The sequence below is a fragment of the Chrysemys picta genome, chromosome 1 (genome assembly GCF_011386835.1).
Source record: "Chrysemys picta bellii isolate R12L10 chromosome 1, ASM1138683v2, whole genome shotgun sequence".
Taxonomy (NCBI): Eukaryota; Metazoa; Chordata; order Testudines; family Emydidae; genus Chrysemys; species Chrysemys picta.
In genome coordinates this window covers 132,558,451-132,577,296 of record NC_088791.1, presented here as the reverse complement: position 1 = coordinate 132,577,296, position 18,846 = coordinate 132,558,451, and the positions used below count along the sequence as shown (strand labels likewise).

At 43.7% G+C, this 18,846-nt stretch overlaps 1 protein-coding gene across 2 annotated transcripts in view; it reads right to left on the bottom strand.

Annotated features, from left to right (window-relative positions):
• VWF (von Willebrand factor) overlaps window positions 1-18,846 on the bottom strand; it is a 247,614-nt gene that overhangs the window by 220,969 nt on the left and 7,799 nt on the right. For both annotated transcript variants that reach the window (XM_008165463.4, XM_065570815.1), the window contains exons 4-5: window positions 11,840-11,942; window positions 11,535-11,743 (exon numbers count right to left, since the gene is read on the bottom strand). In XM_008165463.4, the coding sequence (XP_008163685.2) occupies window positions 11,535-11,743; window positions 11,840-11,942 (312 nt within the window). The remainder of the gene's footprint in view (window positions 1-11,534; window positions 11,744-11,839; window positions 11,943-18,846) is intronic.

The following is an 18,846-nucleotide window of genomic DNA, read 5'->3' as shown; positions in this document are numbered from 1 at the left end:
TTGAACATTTGTAGCTGGCAATACTGTACTAGTCAGGAGGGCTTTTTCCAGAAGTCAATTTCCCAGTCTGTCCTGGGCAAATACATGCTTCTCTATGTTTATGGGACGGGCTGATCCAGTAACCAGTGCACTACTCACGGCTCATCTCCACCTACCAGGGGATTGACGCGCAGTGATCCATCCACCAGGGGTCGATTTAGCGGGTCTAGTGAAGACCTGCTAAATCAACTGCCGATTGCTCTCCCGTTGACTCCGGTACTCCACAAGAACGAGAAGCATACGGTAAGTCAACGAGAGAGTTTCTCCCATCAACCCAGCCCAGCATAGACACCGCAAAAGGTTGACCTAGGCTACGTCGACTCCAGTTACGTGAATAACGTAGCTGGAGTTGTGTAACTTAGGTCGACTGTTCCCCGTAGTGTAGACCTGTCCTCAGTCACAGTAAGCAACATTCTAACAGCATGCCAGCTGAGAATGGAGAGCAGTGAAGGCTGAGAGGGATGATGATTGCTCTCTGAAAGTACATCACATCAGAGGGGGTATATACCAGGGAGGAAGAAAAGCTATTTAAGTTAAAGAAAAATGCTGACATACAAACAAATGGATATAAACTGGCCATGAATAAATTCAGGCTGAAAATTAGAAGTTTTCTAGCCATCAGAGCAGTGACGTGTTGGAACAGCCTCCCAATAGGAGTAGTGGGGGCAAACTAAATTAGCTTTAAGATAGAGCTTGATAAATGTACGGGTGGCGGTGTATGACAGGATTACCTGTGAGGATGGGAGACTGGGGTCAGCAGCCCTAGGGGTCCATTCCAGTCTTATGTCCCTAAACCTCTGTGGTCAGGAAGGACATTCCCCTTCCCCCACCAATAAATTCTCTCTCTCAGCTGCTTGGCTGGTGAGTCTCAACCACATGTTCAGGAGGTAAGTGATCACCATTTTGGGGATGGGGAAGGAATTTTCCCCCAGATCAAAATTGCATTGTTTTGACCTTCCTCTGCAGGGTGACATGCAAGACACTTGCTAGGATCATCTGGGCTCATCCCAACTAATCAATTCCCTGCCATTGCAGGGCTCTCAGGCACAGGTGCACATCTCTGCCTATGGCACACAGAAGTTTAGTCTCCTGAGGGCTATCATCTAATCCAGGTTGTTGGGCTCAATTCAAGGGTAACTGGATGGGCTTTGGTGGCCTATGATGTGCATGCGGTCAGACTAGATGATTTGGTGGTCTCTTCTAGCCTTAAATTCTAGGACTCTAATCTCCCCTCCCCACAAGATCCAGTTGTCAACCCAATTTGAGGTCAAACTGTAAATTGTTTGAGGCAGAGACCATCTTTTTGTTCGGTGCTTGCACAGGGCCTCACACAATGGGGTCCTGGTCTGAGACTGGGGCTCCTAGGCACTACCACAATATACACACACACAAACAGTGCATTTATTAAAAGGGACTTGCCTTTTCCAGTGTTCTGAAAGGAGCAGGGAAAGGAGTCAATCTTAAAATCACAGTACTATAAATATTCACATGCACAGACCCGTTGTCTGTAGCTGATATTAGAGCAAAAGCCTTTGCTCTCAGCAACTCATTAAATATTGTTCAAACTATCCCCAAAGGTCCAGAATATTTTACTTATGATGATTATTAATTACATATTCACAGTAGCACCTAGAGCCCCAACTGAGATGGAGGTCCCATCTACCAAACACAAAGGGTCTGCCTACACTGCAGACAGACACCCATGGCTGGCCCATCCCAGCTGACTCGTGCTTGCAGGGCTCGGGCGAAGCGGCTGTTTAATTGCAGTGCAGATGTTTGGGCTCAGGCTGGATTCCTGGCTTTAGGACCCTGCAAGGTGGGAGGGTCCCAGAGCTCAGGCTCCAGCCCAAGCCCAGAAGTCTACACAGCAATGAAACAGCCCCACATCCCCAGCCCCCCAAGCCCAAGTTGGCTGGCATGGGCCAGCTGTGGGTGTCTAATTGCAATGTAGATAGACCCACAGTGAGATGCAGTCCCTGCCCCTGAAAAGTTTATGCTATAAATAGATAAGGAACGGGAAGGGAATCAGAGGCACCAAGAGCTAAAGCATGAACTCGGGAAAGTCTCAGCTGGGATCAGAACCCAGGTCTCCTATCCCATAGACCACACTCCCAAAGCATTTTAAACAGCATAACGAGACATGCCGAACACGTGCAGACCTGGTCTCCAGATGTTAAGAGCAGGACGTGCATGGTTTCGTTATGAACAATACATAATAACCAGCGACACTAAATAGACACACAAGAAAATTAATTCAAGCAGCATCCTTAAGTCTCTCTTACTCAACTGTCATCAGATCTTTTCCTCACTAGGACTAACCACAACTGGCACCTTCAAATCTAAAGCTGTATATAGCATATTGAGCTCTCCAGCCTGCCCCTGCCCAATTGGTATAACGGCCACCTCTGGGAGGGTCTGACGTGATAAAACCCAATCCTCCATTTCAAACCCCTTTTGCCAACCACACACAGCTCCTCATGTAGAGAAGCAGTTATTTTCTATCTGGATTGTAACAGTCCCTGTAATGTGTTAGGATACATTACAGTGGCAGCAACAGCCCGTATGATGTACTTTCCAAATACAAACAAAGGCACAGGCCTTGCCCCAAAACTCACAGTCTGAGTAGACAAGCAACATATGATGGACACAGGGAGGACAGGAATAAAAACTACAAGGAATATGTATTTCTCAAATAAGTATCATCTTTCCTCACTTGCCCTTTGTCTTGCTACTAATAGTTGACAGTTTTCTTAGGATTCATGATAGAAGTGGGTCTTAAGGAGGAAGTTGAAGGAGGAATGGACAGTGACATTACAGAGCAGTGTCCTGACTGTACAGGGACAAGCTGCTGCATCCACACAGAATCCCAGCAACTTCAAGGAGGCTCCAGGAAGGTGGACTGCTGCTCTCCCTTTGAGTCAAGTGCAGGATTGGGGCCCTGTCCAGGTTAAACAGTTTGAGAATCATTGCTCACTAAATCGGAGACTGAAGGAGATGAGTGAGGGAGAATTATAGAAATGTGGGACTGGAAGAGACCTTGAGAGGTCATCTAGTCCAGCCCTCCGTCTTGCGGCAGGAATAAGTATACCTAATCAACCCTGATAGATGCTTAAATATTTAAAGCCGGCATCTAAACATTTGAATACTGAGTTAGGTTGCCTGTAGGAAGAAGACAATGAAAGAGAGAAAGGAAAAAAACAGCAAAGGAGTCTGATTCTCCACTGCCTTCTCCAGTGTGTTATTTGTATTTGATGGCACTTTGTACAGATATGACTACAGTAGGCTCAAGGCAGTGGGCAACCCAGACTGTTTGTCTCAGGTGTTCCTCAAATCAAGACATGGGATGCAATAATGGTATTGAGAGGTAAGCAGCTATCAGATGAGCCCTAGCACAAGGCTCTTTCTTGTTCTGACCTGGCTCATCATTAACTCCCAACAGTCAAGTGGATATTTGTGTCTGTTTTATCTTCTAAAATATTTGATACTGAGCCATTTCCATTTTCTGTGTTCCAAAATATCTTCTGAAAAAAATGAGGGAGACTTTCAAAAGGCAACTAGCCATCTAACTCCTATTGAGCACCAACAGAGATGTGTGTGAAGTCATTGCCTCTTGTAAAGTCATCGTATGGCCATTTAGGTACATTGGAGAATATAGGTAATGGACCTTTACATGTTTCTGCAGATGGACATTTTGGAGAGGAGTCACCAAACCATCCTCCCCTTTACATATTAATATCAATGAGCTAGATGATTCTCAGATACTTCACATACCTTGTAGGAGTACAAAAAATGAGTGACAGAATTATCTCTGGTATGTACAGAATGCTTCCCGCTGAGATAAGAACTGAATTCTAAGATTACCATGTTAACCCCATAAAACTCATTGTCATTCTACTAAACCATATTTGGAGGTAAAGGGAGCAGAGGAGAGGGGGCACTCTGGTGGAGGGGGAAATAAAATATAAAATTAAGGGGGAACAAGGAAGCCAAGGGAAAGCATGGAACTTCTTAAGCACATAGATAAGACAATTAACTGAACCTTTAGGGATAACTAGTTTCCTACTCTGAACCCATCTATACAGCTGTAGAACACCATTATCTGCTTCTTTGTGCAGAGTTCCTTTCACTTTTTGGTAGCATATAATTTAGTTCTTTTTTAAAAGGTATTTTGGTTTAGCTGAGTAGTTTTTCAGACATTTAATGAGGTGCTGAAAATCTGATTTCAACCAGTACTGAAGTTTCATCAATTCCTGGCACATTTTCTAATACTTAAAGGTTTCTTAAACCACTCTTCCCTGCTCTAATGCAGTCTCATCACCTTTGGCAGACACTTTGGAGAACAATGTTCAGTTAATAGCACATCAAAATCACTCATCCACTGCCCTTTGTACGATAGGGGTGGGATTTTCTAAAGCACTCAGTTGGTCTAACTCACCTCACATTGAAGAAAATGGTAAAACTCCCATTGACTTCAATGGGAGCAGAGTTAAACCAACACTGAAGTGCCTTAAAAATTCCCACCCTGTGTGTGCATGTGTTGATAAAAGTATGGGAATTGGATGCCCTATTAGTACAGTCCCTGTGTTGGAAAATAGGGCCCATAGTCTTTTTCAAGGCTACTGACAATGCTGCTTATTAGACATGTCAGAAGATAGATCTCAAGGAGAGGGTCAGATCACACCTGCTTCCTGGCACTACTGAGAATCATTCCAAACATTCTGGGAGCCTTAGCAACTTCCACTTGGAACTTGTTCTCTGGCTCCATGAGTCAACTTTAACAGAAACATTTTATGACCTTAGATCTCTTGTTTTCAATGTTCAGTTTATCTGTCTGTGCACATATTGCTCTGACATTGCTGCCCTCATGTTTCTCTGTGCTATGGAAAAAACATATTGCCATGTTGTATGCAAGAAAGGTTTTTCTAGTTCTAGTTGCATAACTCTGACTTTTAGAGGGTAGGCGCTCAATGCTGTCTGCGTATCAGGCCCCTTTAGAATTTTTGAAGGTGGGGACTCAAGATCACTCGTCAGTTCTGACAATTTCAGCAGGTTTCCCTTTCATTTCTCTTGCACCTCGACAGGCAGTAGGGTATTAATAAAGTACAGGTCTAGGAGTCAGGAGAGCTCAGCTCTGTTTCTGGATCTGCTACAGACTTCCTGTGTGATCTTGGGTCAGTCACTTAACCTCTCCATGGCTCATCTGTAAAATGACTGGATGCCTCACAGGGATGTTATTTATGGAGTCTTGCTTCACTGAAGTTGGGAATGAACTTTGAAATCCTTTGATAGGAGCCACTATACAGATGCAAAGTTGCATTATTATTCAAGTACATTTATGCTGCATCTGAACATCTGGGAAGACAATATTGAAAACCTCTCAACACTACTCAAAGCATTAGATATCATTCACAGTTGCTATATCTGTCTAGTTTACCTTACACTTACCAAGCAATGGCATGCGATAGCCCACATCTCAGGAGCTTAAGGGCAGCAGAGTGTGGCCTGCCAATATTCAGACTCAGAATTGGAGCAGACTCAGAATATCAGGCCCTTGTCCAAAAAGTAGCCACATGTGTTGTTTTATTACGAGTGCATTCATTATCTGGGGAGAGATTCCCAGCTGCATGTTTCCTATTGCTGTCCTGGCCAAAGAATCCATATCCCTAGAAAGGCACCGGGATTCATGTAAGATAAATATTTGTGTATAAAGTTATGCTCTTGAAAGTGAGGGGATAATAGGCCTGGCTTGAATTAAGTAGAGTGAACTTTTTCACACAGCACTGCAAATGCGCCTTAATCCTGACTTACAGCATCCATCACCAAGTATCACTGCCGGATGGTTCCATAGTTCCAGCTCTAGCCTAGATGTGAGGAGATGCAGGATCAAAATGCCTATTCTACCCCATAGTTTCTGCATGATCTTGTGTAAATCATTTAGTTTCCCCAGTGCCTCAGTCTCCCATCTGTAAAATGGGGACAGTGCTTCCCTATCTCGCAATGCTGTCATGAGGATACAAATCCATCAGTCACTGTGAGGTGTACAGATGCTTTGGCTACCAGGAAGTACCTCAATAGATAGCTGAGCACTGGGAAAGAGGGTTGCAGCTGTGCACTAATGACCTGAGCAAAGACTGCCTGTCAGTTAAACCTGCAGGGTCTTAGAAAGTGGCCAGGATGAGATTAACATATTACATTTCATTTACAAACCATGACAGAACTTGAAAACATCTCCATAGCAGGAACTGGCTCACTGTAAGTATCAGTGCACCACTGCTCCTTACTGAGTGGAATCAGAACTGTGTACCTGTGCCTGATGGACCCTCTACTGCTACCAACAGTTGGAGTTGCTCCTATAGCTTCAGTAGCAAGGGCCTGTGCCTTTGGAGCAGGAGGAGCATGATTGTATCCCTGATGTTGCCAGGGTAACCAGCCTTGTGGATAGGGGGAAGTGGTAGGCATGGTATATCTTGACTTTAGTGAGGCTTTTGATACCATCTTGCATGATCTTCTCATAAAAAAAAAACTAGGGAAATACAACCTAGATGGACCTCCTAGAAGGTGGGTGCATAACTGGTTGGAAAACCATTCCCAGAGAGTAGTTATCGGTGGTTAACAGTCAAGCTGGAAGAGAATATTGAGTGGAGTCCTGTGGGGATCAGTTCTGGGTCTGGTTCTGTTCAATATTTCCAACAATGATTTAGATAATGGCATAGACAGTGCACTTATAAAGTTTGCGGACAGTACCAAGCTGGGAGGGGTTGCAAGTGCTTTGGAGGATAGGATTAAAATTCAAAATGATCTGGACAAACTGGAGAAACGGCCTGAAGTAAATAGGATGAAATTCAATAAGGACAAACACAAAGTACTCCACTTAGGAAGGGACAATCAGTTGCACACATACAAAATGGAAAATGACTGCAGAAAGGGATCTGGGGGTCATAATGGATCATAATGGATCACAAGCTAAATATGAGTCAACAGTGTAACACTGTTGCAAAAAAAGTGAACATCATTCTGGGATGTTACCGGGAGTGTTGTTAGCAAGACACAAGAAGTAATTCTCACACTTTACTCCATGCTGATAAGGCCTTAAGTGGAACATTGTGTCCCGTTCCAGGCACCACATTTCAGGAAAGATGTAGACAAATTGGAGACAGTCCAGTGAAGAGCAACAAAAATCATTAAAGGTCTACAAAACATGACCTACCAAGGAAGATTGAAAAAAAAATGGGCTTGTTTAGTCTGGAGAAGAGAAGGCTGAGAGGGGACATGATAACAGTTTTCAAGTACATAATAGGTTGTTACAAGGAGGAGGGAGAAAAATTGTTCTCGTTAACCTCCGAGGATAGGACAAGAAGTAATGGGCTTAAATTGCAGGAAGAGATGTTTAGGTTAGACCAGGAGTTGGCAACCTTTGGCATGTGGCCTGTCAGGGAAATCCGCTGGCGGGCCGGGACGGTTTGTTTACCTGCAGCGTCTGTAGGTTCGGCCGATTGCAGCACCCACTGGCCGCACTTCGCTGTTTCAGGCCAATGGGGGCTGTGGGAAGCGGCGGCCAGCATATCCCTTGGCCCGCACCGCTTCCCGCAGCCCCCATTGGCCTGGAACGGCGAACTGTGGCCAGTGGGAGCTGCGACCAGCCGAACCTGCAGACGCTGCAGGTAAACAAACTGTCCCGGCCTGCCAAAGGATTTCCCTGACAGGCCACATGCCAAAGGTTGCCAACCCCTGGTCTAACCTAAACATCCCTTCCTGCAATTTAAGCCCATTACTTCTTGTCCTATCCTCGGAGGTTAACGAGAACAATTTTTCTCCCTCCTCCTTGTAAACTTGAAAAACTTCCTAACTGTCAGGGTAGTTAAGCACTGGAATAAATTGCCTAGGGAGGTGGTGAAATCTCCATCATTGGAGGTTTGTAAGAGCAGGTTAGACAAACACCTGTCAGGGATGGTCTAGATAATCCCTGCCTTGAGTGCAGGGGACTGGACTAGAACAGTGGCTCTCAACCTTTCCAGACTATTGTATCGCTTTCAGGAGTCTGACTTGTCTTCGTTTCACCTCACTTAAAAAAACTAGGCAAATATCTAGATTAGTTGATGTGCCCAGGGAAGACCTCTGTGTACCCCCAGGGGTACGCATGCCCCTGGCTTAGAACCACTGGACTAGAAGACCTCTCGAGGTCCCTTCCAGTCCTACACTTCTATATTTCTATGAAATGCCAAGCAGCCATGGTGTGCAGCATAGTGACATCCTGAGATGTCATGGGTTTGCCACACTACTTACTCCCTAAAGTTCATTCCAGAATGAGAGTCATAAATTTGAAGGTCACAAGGAACTGGTATGATTATTTTGCCTGACTCTAAGCTTCCGTACAGAACCAAAGGAAGGAGTCACAGTACAGACAAACAAGGGAAATGATCAAATAAACATGAATATACACAGTTTACTAAATTTAAAATTCCTTTTCTCTCCACTCATGCCTTCCTTCCTCATTTGCCATCTCTGGCCTGCTATGCAATGATAAAAGCACACTGAGTCCTCCCACGAGGGGCCAATGGATGAATAGATGGTGGCATTCGATACTAGAAGACTCGTGTTATCAGAAGTTAGTCATGTAAAAGCAAAACCAGCCCTGTTTCTGAGCTAAAGCGGCCAACTTTTTTAAAGCACAGATGGTTTTCATATCTAAAATGGGGGAAGGAATAATTTTCAATATAAAAAAAAAAAACTTTTGTTAAAATTGTGACATAAGCAACAGTTGGTCAGATGTAAAATGGTACCAAATGCTACAAACTTTTGTGCTCAGTTCTTCAAACCAAAGTTGGGAATATTGTAGCATTATGACCCTATTCTCCAGTGGTACAAGGCTGTCCTAAAGATGGATCACCAAGTCACAGAAGGATCTTCCTGTATAGAGGGGCACTCCGGTCATCTAAAATCACTACAGCAGCTTCTATGCCACATGGGTCATGGTCTTTGGGGGTTGAAAAGGGATCATGACTCAGGGCATCTCTCCAGTGCCCTACTGACCTCCAGCTGTTATAATGGGCCCCCAGGGTCATCAACAGACAACAGAAATTAGAGCAGTCTTGAGACTGCTCTAATTTACACTGAGGTCCAGCTCAGTGACTGGACAGGCCAGGACTGAAGGGTTGCAAATGTCACCTTTGCACACACACACCTCTCAGCTATTCTGGGTGCTCTTTGGCTGCGCTATAAGAATTGGCTCTACTATTAGTTGTCTGTCTCTTTTTCTCTGGGTCTGACCCTGAGAGCTGCTACTTTATCTCAAGTCAAAGTTCAGTGTCTTTCAGGACCTGACAGTCTTCTCACACTTTATGCAATGTCCTTTTCTATGTGTTGTTGTTTTTTTAATTATTATTTTAGTTCATAAACTCAAGTGATCTTGCTTCAGTTATCAACAAAGATCGAAACCATAATTATTCCTATAGATTACAATCATTGGGTCCCAGTCCAACAGTCAAAACACGGACAAAAGATTAACAGGAAATAACAGAGCCGACAAGAATTTTGACTGCAGGATCAAGCCATAGAAAGAGACCATTCCAATCTCTGTGTCACTCTCTTACTGAAATCTGAGTTGGGATGATTCTTACACACTTCTAATTTGACTAAGAGACAGCAAGTAAAATTATGATGGACAGGAGTAGACAGATGGTATTTCTTATTTTAATAGGGTTCATTCTGATGCTTTCTGGATCAGCTTATATGAAAGATCTCTTGGCTCATGTTAAAAGCCAGATAGAGCTGCTAACTTATACCTATATACTGCAAGCTGATCTGCCCCGGAGGGCTCTTGTGGCCACACAAAACAGCTTGCAGAATTAGAGCCTGCATGGTGTAACAGGGACACAGCAAGGAAGACGCCAACAGCAGGCTATCGAAGGGTGCAGGCAATTAACCCCTCTTTCCCCCCCCCCCCCCCCCCGCCGCCCTTTGTATTCTTCTCTCCTCTTTTTATTTTTAATACATTTTTTAAAGTCTCCCTGTCATTCACTCTACCATGCTGGGTCAGCATTTCTGGAAGCCTTGTTGTTATGAGTTCAAGCAGCAGTGGTAGAAGGAGATCTTTGACATTTTAGGATTACTAATTCATGGGTTTTGTCCCATTACTCTAAACCAAAGTAGATGGCAACACCACCGTCTGTCCTGAAATGGAATCCACTGACTGTGCTCTTACTTCTTCCGCCTCTGTTTTTTGTCACTAGAAAAGTGCCTGAATCAGACTCCAGATTGTAACACCCCCAAACTTTAGGGTGCCAGAGGCCCAGATTGGAATTTTGTGAGCTGGGTTTTTCACTCATTGTTTCCATTGAATAAGACAAGGTCAGACATTTTAGCACACACTATTCTATACCCACTTAGGGTTTTCATTCACTGAAACTGTGCCCCCTGTTTCCAGGCCATCCTTATGGTATCTTTACTAGAAAACTACCAAGTTCTTCTCTGTTATTTGGTTCAGCTCTCTCTCCACTTTATAAAGCACTTAGTTCAATGGAAACACCTTCTTCCTCCATAGAGTGAATGGCTTAGAGTGAAGATGAAAAAGGCCCTCTGAAGCAAGAGAAATCAAGGACTGCCTTTTAGAGTCAAACCAGGGCTATCCTTACATTTGTAGGCTGAGCTAGAAGGGGCTAATTTGTATAAACATATACAGGATGGAGAGGAGCCAAAGCAGTATCATTCCTGCTCGCTGAACACACACATGTCCTTCCACATAACCTCTGTATCACAAATGGGCCTCTGCAGATTGAGGGAGATGTCTTGGGCAGGGAGGATGTGTCACTGAGAGACAGCTACTCTATGTAGCATTATTTCCTGTCAAGCCCACAGAGAGATGCTATCAGCATTAATCCCAGGGGTTCCCACTCCACACTTACAAACCTTTATGTATTAGACAGAAGACCAGGCCTTGGTGTGGAGCAGGAGCCTCAGGCAACATGTCTCCTGAGGGAAGCATGCTGCCTAGGTTAGAGAGGCCCAAAGGATCACGGAAGGGCCATTCTTTTATGCAGATGTCCCATCAAGACACACATTCTGTCACTTCTATGGTTATTTAAATCCCATTCCTATCCCCAGTTGCCTCATATGTGGGAAACACAGAGTTGACTGTAGTAGTGTTTCCCCATGTAAATCCACCCTTTCTGCTAGTTTTTCCATGAAAGTCCATGATATAGACTTTAGTTCCATCATTACCACTTCTAGAGTAAAAGTTTGTGAAAACAAAATCCCTATATCCCTCTGTTTTACTCAGGGATAAAAGATTAAGCTAATTCATTTTTAAGGAAAAGGAAGATTGAAGGATTTAGTCACATAACTTACTGGCACATCAGAATGCAATACTGTAACCAAATTTTGTGAAGAAAACTCATTACTAAATCACTGAGATTCAGGTGTTGTTTGTGGAATCAACCCTCAAGAAAAATGCTACTGGAGTGTATGTCAAAATCTAAGGTAAATATTTTGAGCCTTACCTTCCTGCGTCCTGAAGTCATCTTCGGCAAAGTAATTAAAGTTGCCACAAAGGCCACAGGTTTTATTATAGTGCTTCTCTGTAAACAGTATTTGAATATTCACATCGATGTCAATCTTCACCACAAAGCCATGCTCATCACTGGATAACTTATAATAACCTGCCTCGGTCTCTACAAATATCCCATGGGAGGCAAATGGCATGGAAACCCTGTTAAGAAAAATAAAGGTGACTCAGGATGTAATGCACAAAATAACATAGATGCTACACTTTTTAGCTGACATCATTCACTGTTGCACTGTCTACCTTTTGTCCCCCTGAGTCACAGTTCCATCTAAAGCCAAGTGAATGTCAAAATATTCTCCCAGATACACAGAGAAGCCGTTTCTTCTTCCATTCTGGTAGTCACCTGAAAAGACACAACAGATTATTCTTTCTTTTCATGAAATTGAGCTCCTTCTGCTTGATTGCTGTTCTTTTCAAATGCACTCAGCCTTAGAGAAAATTGCCTTTATTTATACAAATGTAGGCCCCAATCTGCAAAGACCATTATTATTATTGTTCATTATTTGTAGGATAGTAGTGCTGGGATGCCCTATCTGAGATCAGGGTTCCATTGGGCCAGGCACAATATAAACACAGGGTAAGAGACAGTCCCAAACCCAAGCTCAAAATGGCTAAATAAGAGCTCCTAATCTTCCCCCCAAGCCCTCTCCTCTACCACATTTCTCAAGCCCTGTGAACAACACCATCAGTCTGCCTGTCACTCAGCACCATAGCCTCTGTGCCATCTTCAACTCAGACCTCTCTCTACGTCCTCTAATCCAGGCTATGTCTAAATCACGCAGATTCTCTCTGTATAACATCTCTCAAATACAGCCTTTCCTATCCATCCACACAGATTAGACTTTCATCCAAGCTCTCATCATCTTGTGTCTTGACTCCTACATCCTGTCCTCAGGCGTTGACAAATGTAATCTTGCCCCAGACATACCCATTCAGAATGCTGCTGCAACGATCATTTTCCTAGTTCAGTGGTTTGCAACCTGTGGTCCGTGGACCCGTGGGGGAGTGCCCCACCATTCAAAAATTTTTAGGTGTCCGCAAATGGAAAAAGGTTGAAAACCAAAGTCCCAGGCTGTCACTTTGACCGTATTCACAATCAACAATCAACTCAGGATTGAATAAGGACTGGGAATGGCTGAGCCATTACAAACATTGAATCTATCTCCCCTTGTAAGTATTCTCACACTTCTTATCAAACTGTCTGTACTGGGCTATCTTGATTATCACTTCAAAAGTTTTTTTTCTCTTACTTAATTGGCCTCTCAGAGTTGGTAAGACAACTCCCACCTGTTTATGCTCTCTGTATGTGTGTATATATATATATATCCTCAATATTTATTCCACTCTATATGCATCCGAAGAAGTGGGCTGTAGTCCATGAAAGCTTATGCTCTAATAAATTTGTTAGTCTCTAAGGTGCCACAAGTACTCCTGTTCTTTTTACTTTGACCGTAGTCAACCCACTCCTTGAATCCCTCCACTGGCTTCCCTAACTCTTTTATATCAAGCATAAAGCTGCATGTCTTCACTTTCTAGACACTTAAAGGTCAATCCACACCCTACCTCTTATCTCTCATTCACTGTCAAGCTATTGATTTTCATCTCCAATTGGCCCATGATTCCAGGCTCCATCGCCCACTGTTAAATTCCCAAACACACATCTTTGTGCTTTCTCCCATGCTGCCTCTCATGCTTGGGGAGCATTCCCAAGAAACAGCTGCCAAACTAACTTCTCAACCGCCTTCAAATCCCTCCTGAAAATTCTCCTTTGCCATGATGCCCACAATAAACTTGACATCTGCTAGGTTGCTGGTGTTCTGTGATCACTGCCTATTATACTGACTAACACTCTCTCACTGTTTCCCACATTGGTCTGTATCCATCTGTTGTCTCTTTTCCTATACTTAGATTGAAAACTCATTGTGGCAGGGGCCATTTTGTTATTCTGTGTTTGTACAGCACCTAGCACAATGGTGTTCTGATCCATGACTGGGGATCCTAAGTGCTACAGTATTACAAACAATAAAGAATTTACACTTCCTGAAGATGAGACAAAGCATTACTCAACAGGTGAATAAGGGTACATCTGCACTGCAAAAAAAAGCAAATGCGGTAGTGAGTCTCCGAGCCCAGGTTAACTGACTCAGGCTTGCACTACAGGGCTAAAAATAGCAGTGTAGATGTTCAGGTTCAGGCTGGAGCCTGGGCTCTGAGATCTGGTCAGGGAAGGTGTACACTGGGATACACTGCTATTTTTAGCCATGGAGTGCAAGCCTGAGTCAACTGACAAACCTTTAAGACTCGCTGCCATGGGAGTGGGGAGGGGGGGGGAGGTTGGGATTTTTGTTTGTTTGTTTGCTTGGTTTTGGGGTTTTTTTGCAGCGTAGATGTACCTTTAGGGCCCTGTGAGTTGGAAGGGTCCCAGAGCCTCGTCTCCAGCCCGAGCTCGGAAGTCTATACTGCAATGAAACAGCCCCGCACGGGCCACTCACAGGTTTTTAATTGCAGTGTAGTGTAGACACACCCTAAAACTACTCTCAGCGTGTAAAGTTAAAGACGTGTAAATTTGTACAGGATTGAGGCTGTACTGACAAGTGTTGTCTGAAACCTGCATGTGTAGCTAACTGAATTTTTAACTAATTTTCCTTCAACTCTTTTCATATCTTTTTTTGTGGTCACTTTCTGCCTTTGACAACATAGGCAAGAATAAATATAAATAAGTGGAGACATACCTATCTCATAGAACTGGAAGGGACCCTGAAAGGTCATTGAGTCCAGCCCCCTGCCTTCACTAGCAGTACCAAGTACTGATTTTGCCCCAGATCCCTAATTGGCCCCTTCAAGGATTGAATTTACAACCCTAGGTTTAGAAGGCCAGTGCTCAAACCACTGAGCTATCCCTCCCCCTATTCATCAGAAAAGTTAATTTAAAGTGAATAATGCAGAATATTTGCACAAAAGAAATTCTGAATTTCTAGTCATGACTACTAGGAGTAGATACTAATTTTGAAGAGTTGTTCAGCAATTATTGAACATAACCTTACCATGTGACTTATGTGCCCAATCAAAACAAGTGTCATTTCAAATGCACACAACATACTGTTTGCAAACAAGCTTTGTGACAGGAATTAAAAGTTATTTGGGTAACAATTTCAATTAATTTAAAAGTTAGATAAAATCACAACCTGTTCACAGAAAATTCACCAACAGAGAGAAGAAGAAAAATTCACTGACTAAATTATTTGTCATGAATTATTTGCCCAGCTTTAGCAATGAGTAACCACAGCATATACTCAATATGCATCTGTTTCAATCCTGATAATTCCACACAACAGTCCTGGACACTGATCAACTACACAGGTATATAGGATCAAAGGAATTACTACACAGAATTGGTGCCATGGTCTTTCTACTGAAGTATCCTGGATCTGACAGTGGCTAGCACCAGATGCCACAGAGGGAGTTTCAAGAACCCCACAATAGGCAGATGTGAGATAATCTGGCCCTCATAAAGATCTCCTCCTAATCTCTAATAGTTAGATTGGTTTAAACCCTGAAGCACGAGGTATTTAATGCTTACCAAAACTTGGTTTGCCTTGACTATTGTAACTCTTGATATTCTTTTTATCCACATAAACATCCATTCCTTCTTTGAATCTTAATGATTGGCTTCAATGTAATACTGTGGCAGTGAGTTCCACAGTCTAATTACATGTTTAGTGAAAATGTGTTTCCTTCATCAGTTTTTAATTTCCCATCTTTTCAGTTCATTGAATGTCCCCTTGTTCTTTTGTTATGAGACAGGGAGAACACGAGCTCCAGCTTACCTTCTCTAGAACATTTGCTATTTTATATGCTTTCATCCTGTCCCCTCTTATTCACCTCCATTCTAAGGTAACAATTCCAGTCTTTTCAATCTCTCTTCATATGAGAGTTACAGCCTTCAAACACACCTCATATGACTAGAAAGCTGTGTTGAAAGGAAACTCCAGTGGGAGCTTTGTTGATTTTTCATAGGAATAATTTAATTTTAGAATTTCCCCACTCTCTGCTTCTATTTCCTGACTGTAGGGAAGGGCTGGGGTCACTGATGATGACGACTGATGTAGAACATTCAGTAATTGATTGGGCAGATTGTGGTTAGCTTTGCACAGAAGCAGAAAGAGCAAGTGGGGGAAGACAGAACAAGAATTCCCCCTTGCTTCCACCACATCTCCTTAGCCCCTGCGTAGGAACTAGTCACTATCATAGTCCTTGTGACACCTGAGCACAAGTCTAGTGGTGGGATTGATCCTGTAAAGTGCTAATCATTCTAGCCTGTTTCAACAAAAGTCTTAAACACATGCTTTAAGTTAAATAAGAGTAGAGTCTCACAGAGGTCAATGGAACCATTCACACTCTTAAAGCATGGGCTTAAGTGTTTGGCTGGATCTGGAGCTAGAATTCTTAGTGCATTTCAAGATGGAGTCCCAAACAGAATAGGAGGAGCAAAGGCAGGACCATAGCCATGCTTCCTCTCGCTGTCCGACAGGATGGGATTGGCATGGGGGAGGAATTTACACCGTATCTTTTCAAATGGTGGCATCAGGTCTGGTGCACATATACTTGCCCAGAGGCATGATCACTGAAGTCGTGTTCATCTGTACACAGCAGACAGAGGCTGAAGCAATTGAATAGCTCTAACTTTCCCCATTGTTCCCCCCACCCCTTCCCCCCCCCCACACACACACACATTCCCTGCCTCCTATGCAGAATCAGCTTTTTGCACAGCAAATAAGATTGTTCCCAGTAACAAAATTGTCCAAGGACATATCTACACCACAAGTGAAGGTGTGATTCTAGGACAGGTATGCATATCCACGCTAACTGCAATCTAGCTAGCACAGGTGACAAGAGCAATATAGACATGGTGGTGCAGACTTCAGAATGGACTATCAACCCGAGTATGTACCCGGGGCCCCGTTGGGCTAGTACTGGGGCAGCTAGCCTGCGCTGAAGCTCATGCCACCACATCTTCACTACTATTGTTATCAGTGCTAGCTAGATTAACGCTATGCCCATCCATGCTACAAACACACCTCCGTTTGCTGTGTAGCTCTACCCAAAGTTATTTAATACCAGTTGCATTCCAACTCATTATTACATTTCCCCCAACATTAATTCAGAGCTAATATTCTAAATGCACATCTTGTTAATGTCTTTTGCAACTGGAGTCAATCATTTCAGATATATGCCCTCTGAGGTTTAAAACAAAAGGATGAGTCTATGTTAAATATCACTCGGGTACTAAAACCACATACTGAGGTTGAACTAGATAACAGATGCATGCAGTACTCGATTGCAGTATGTTTCTTTTTAAAACGTAGTCATGAAATCTCGGCTCGCAATCTTTAAATGGTTAATTGATGGTTATCGCACAAACCAATCCATCCAAATCTCCTTTAAAATGTATGTGAAATATATTTAAGGGCTTATCTGCACTCAAGAATTCTATTAATTTTACTAAATTGGAGCAAAAACCAATGCAATTAAAGTGGTGCAAATCCCTTACTTTGGATTAAGAGAGCCCTATATCAATTTTCATTTGGCATAAAGCTTACTTAAACTAAATTGAAATAGGACACTAATCCAAAATAAGAATGTTCGCACAAGGGTTTTTTGCACCCAGTTTCACAAATCACTTTCAGTGCTCAAACTGTGTGTACTCCAGCCCTGAGAATAAGGCTTACATCTACACGGCTACCCCTCTGAAACCTGTCACCATGCAAGGCACTGAATTTAGCCGTATGAAGTGGAAATCCATCAACTTCATGAAAAAACTCATGCAGATACAGACAGACATCATCTTCCTTTCCAAATGCAAATGAATGGACATCATACCAAAAGGACTGAAGGTAAAAAATCCATTACAATCAATATACCACACAGACTATGGTGAGAGATTGTTCCACACACTCTCAAAGAAACTACGGAACCATCCTATACAGGATCAACATCCTATACAGCAAGTAGGAAAAGATCAAGAATGAGCTCTCAAAACTGGAGACTCTCATAAAAAGCCAGCCTTCCACACAAACTTCCTCGGCTGGACTTTACAAAAACTAGACAACACACACTTTGCTTCTCTACAGTGGACACTAAACTATCTAAACTCCTACATGCCACAAGAGGCCACAACAGTGATCGCCTTAACTCACCCAACAACATTGCTAATCTATCCAGGTATACTCTTAGCCCGGCAGAATAGTCTGTCCTATCTCGGGGCCTCTCCTTCTGCCCCACCACCCACACACATGATACAGTTCTGCGGTGACCTGGAATCCTACTTTCGCTGTCTCTGACTCAAGGAATATTTCCAACACACCACTGAACAGCACACTAACCCACAGACATAGGCACCGACTCCATGGGTGCTCTGGGGCTGGAGCTTCCACAGGGAAAAATTAGTGGGTGCTCTGTACCCACCGGCAGCCAAGCTCCCCTCACTCCCGCTCCAACTCACCTCCTCCCTCCCCAAGCGCGCCGCATCCCCACTCCTCCTTCTACCTTCCAGTGCTTCCTGCCACCAAACAGCTGTTTGGCAGCATTTAAGACTTTCCAGGAGGGAGGGGGGAGGAGCAGGGACGTGGCATACTCAGGGAAGGAAATGGAGAAGAGGCAGGGCAGGGGCAAGGACTTTGGGGAAGGGGGTTGAATGGGGGAGGGAAGGGGCAGGGACTTTGGGGCAGGGGTGGAATGGGGGCGGGGCGAGGGCAGTGCAGGGGTGGGGCCAGGGGTGGGGTCGAGCACCGACTGGGAACAGTGGAAGTCGGCACCTATGCCCACAGAAACCTTCCTACCAATGCTACAAGATGAAGGATTCTGCATGGACTCCTCCTGATGGTTGAAACAACAGACTGGACTTCTACATAGAGTGCTTCTGCTGACGTGCACAAGCTGAAATTGTGGAAAAACAGCATCACTTGCCCCATAAACTCAGCCGTGCAGAACACAATGCCATCCACAGCCTCAGAAACAACTCTGACATTATAATCAAAAAGGCTGACAAAGGAGGTGCTGTCGTCATCATGAATAGGTTGAAGTATGAACGAAAGGCTTCTAGGCAAACCACATTCTACAAGCCATTACCCTCTGATCCCACTGAGGGGTACCAAAAGAAACTGCACCATCTGCTCAAGAAAATCCGTGAAGCAGCACAGGAACAAATCTACACAGACACACCCCTAGAGCCCCGGGTATTCTATCTG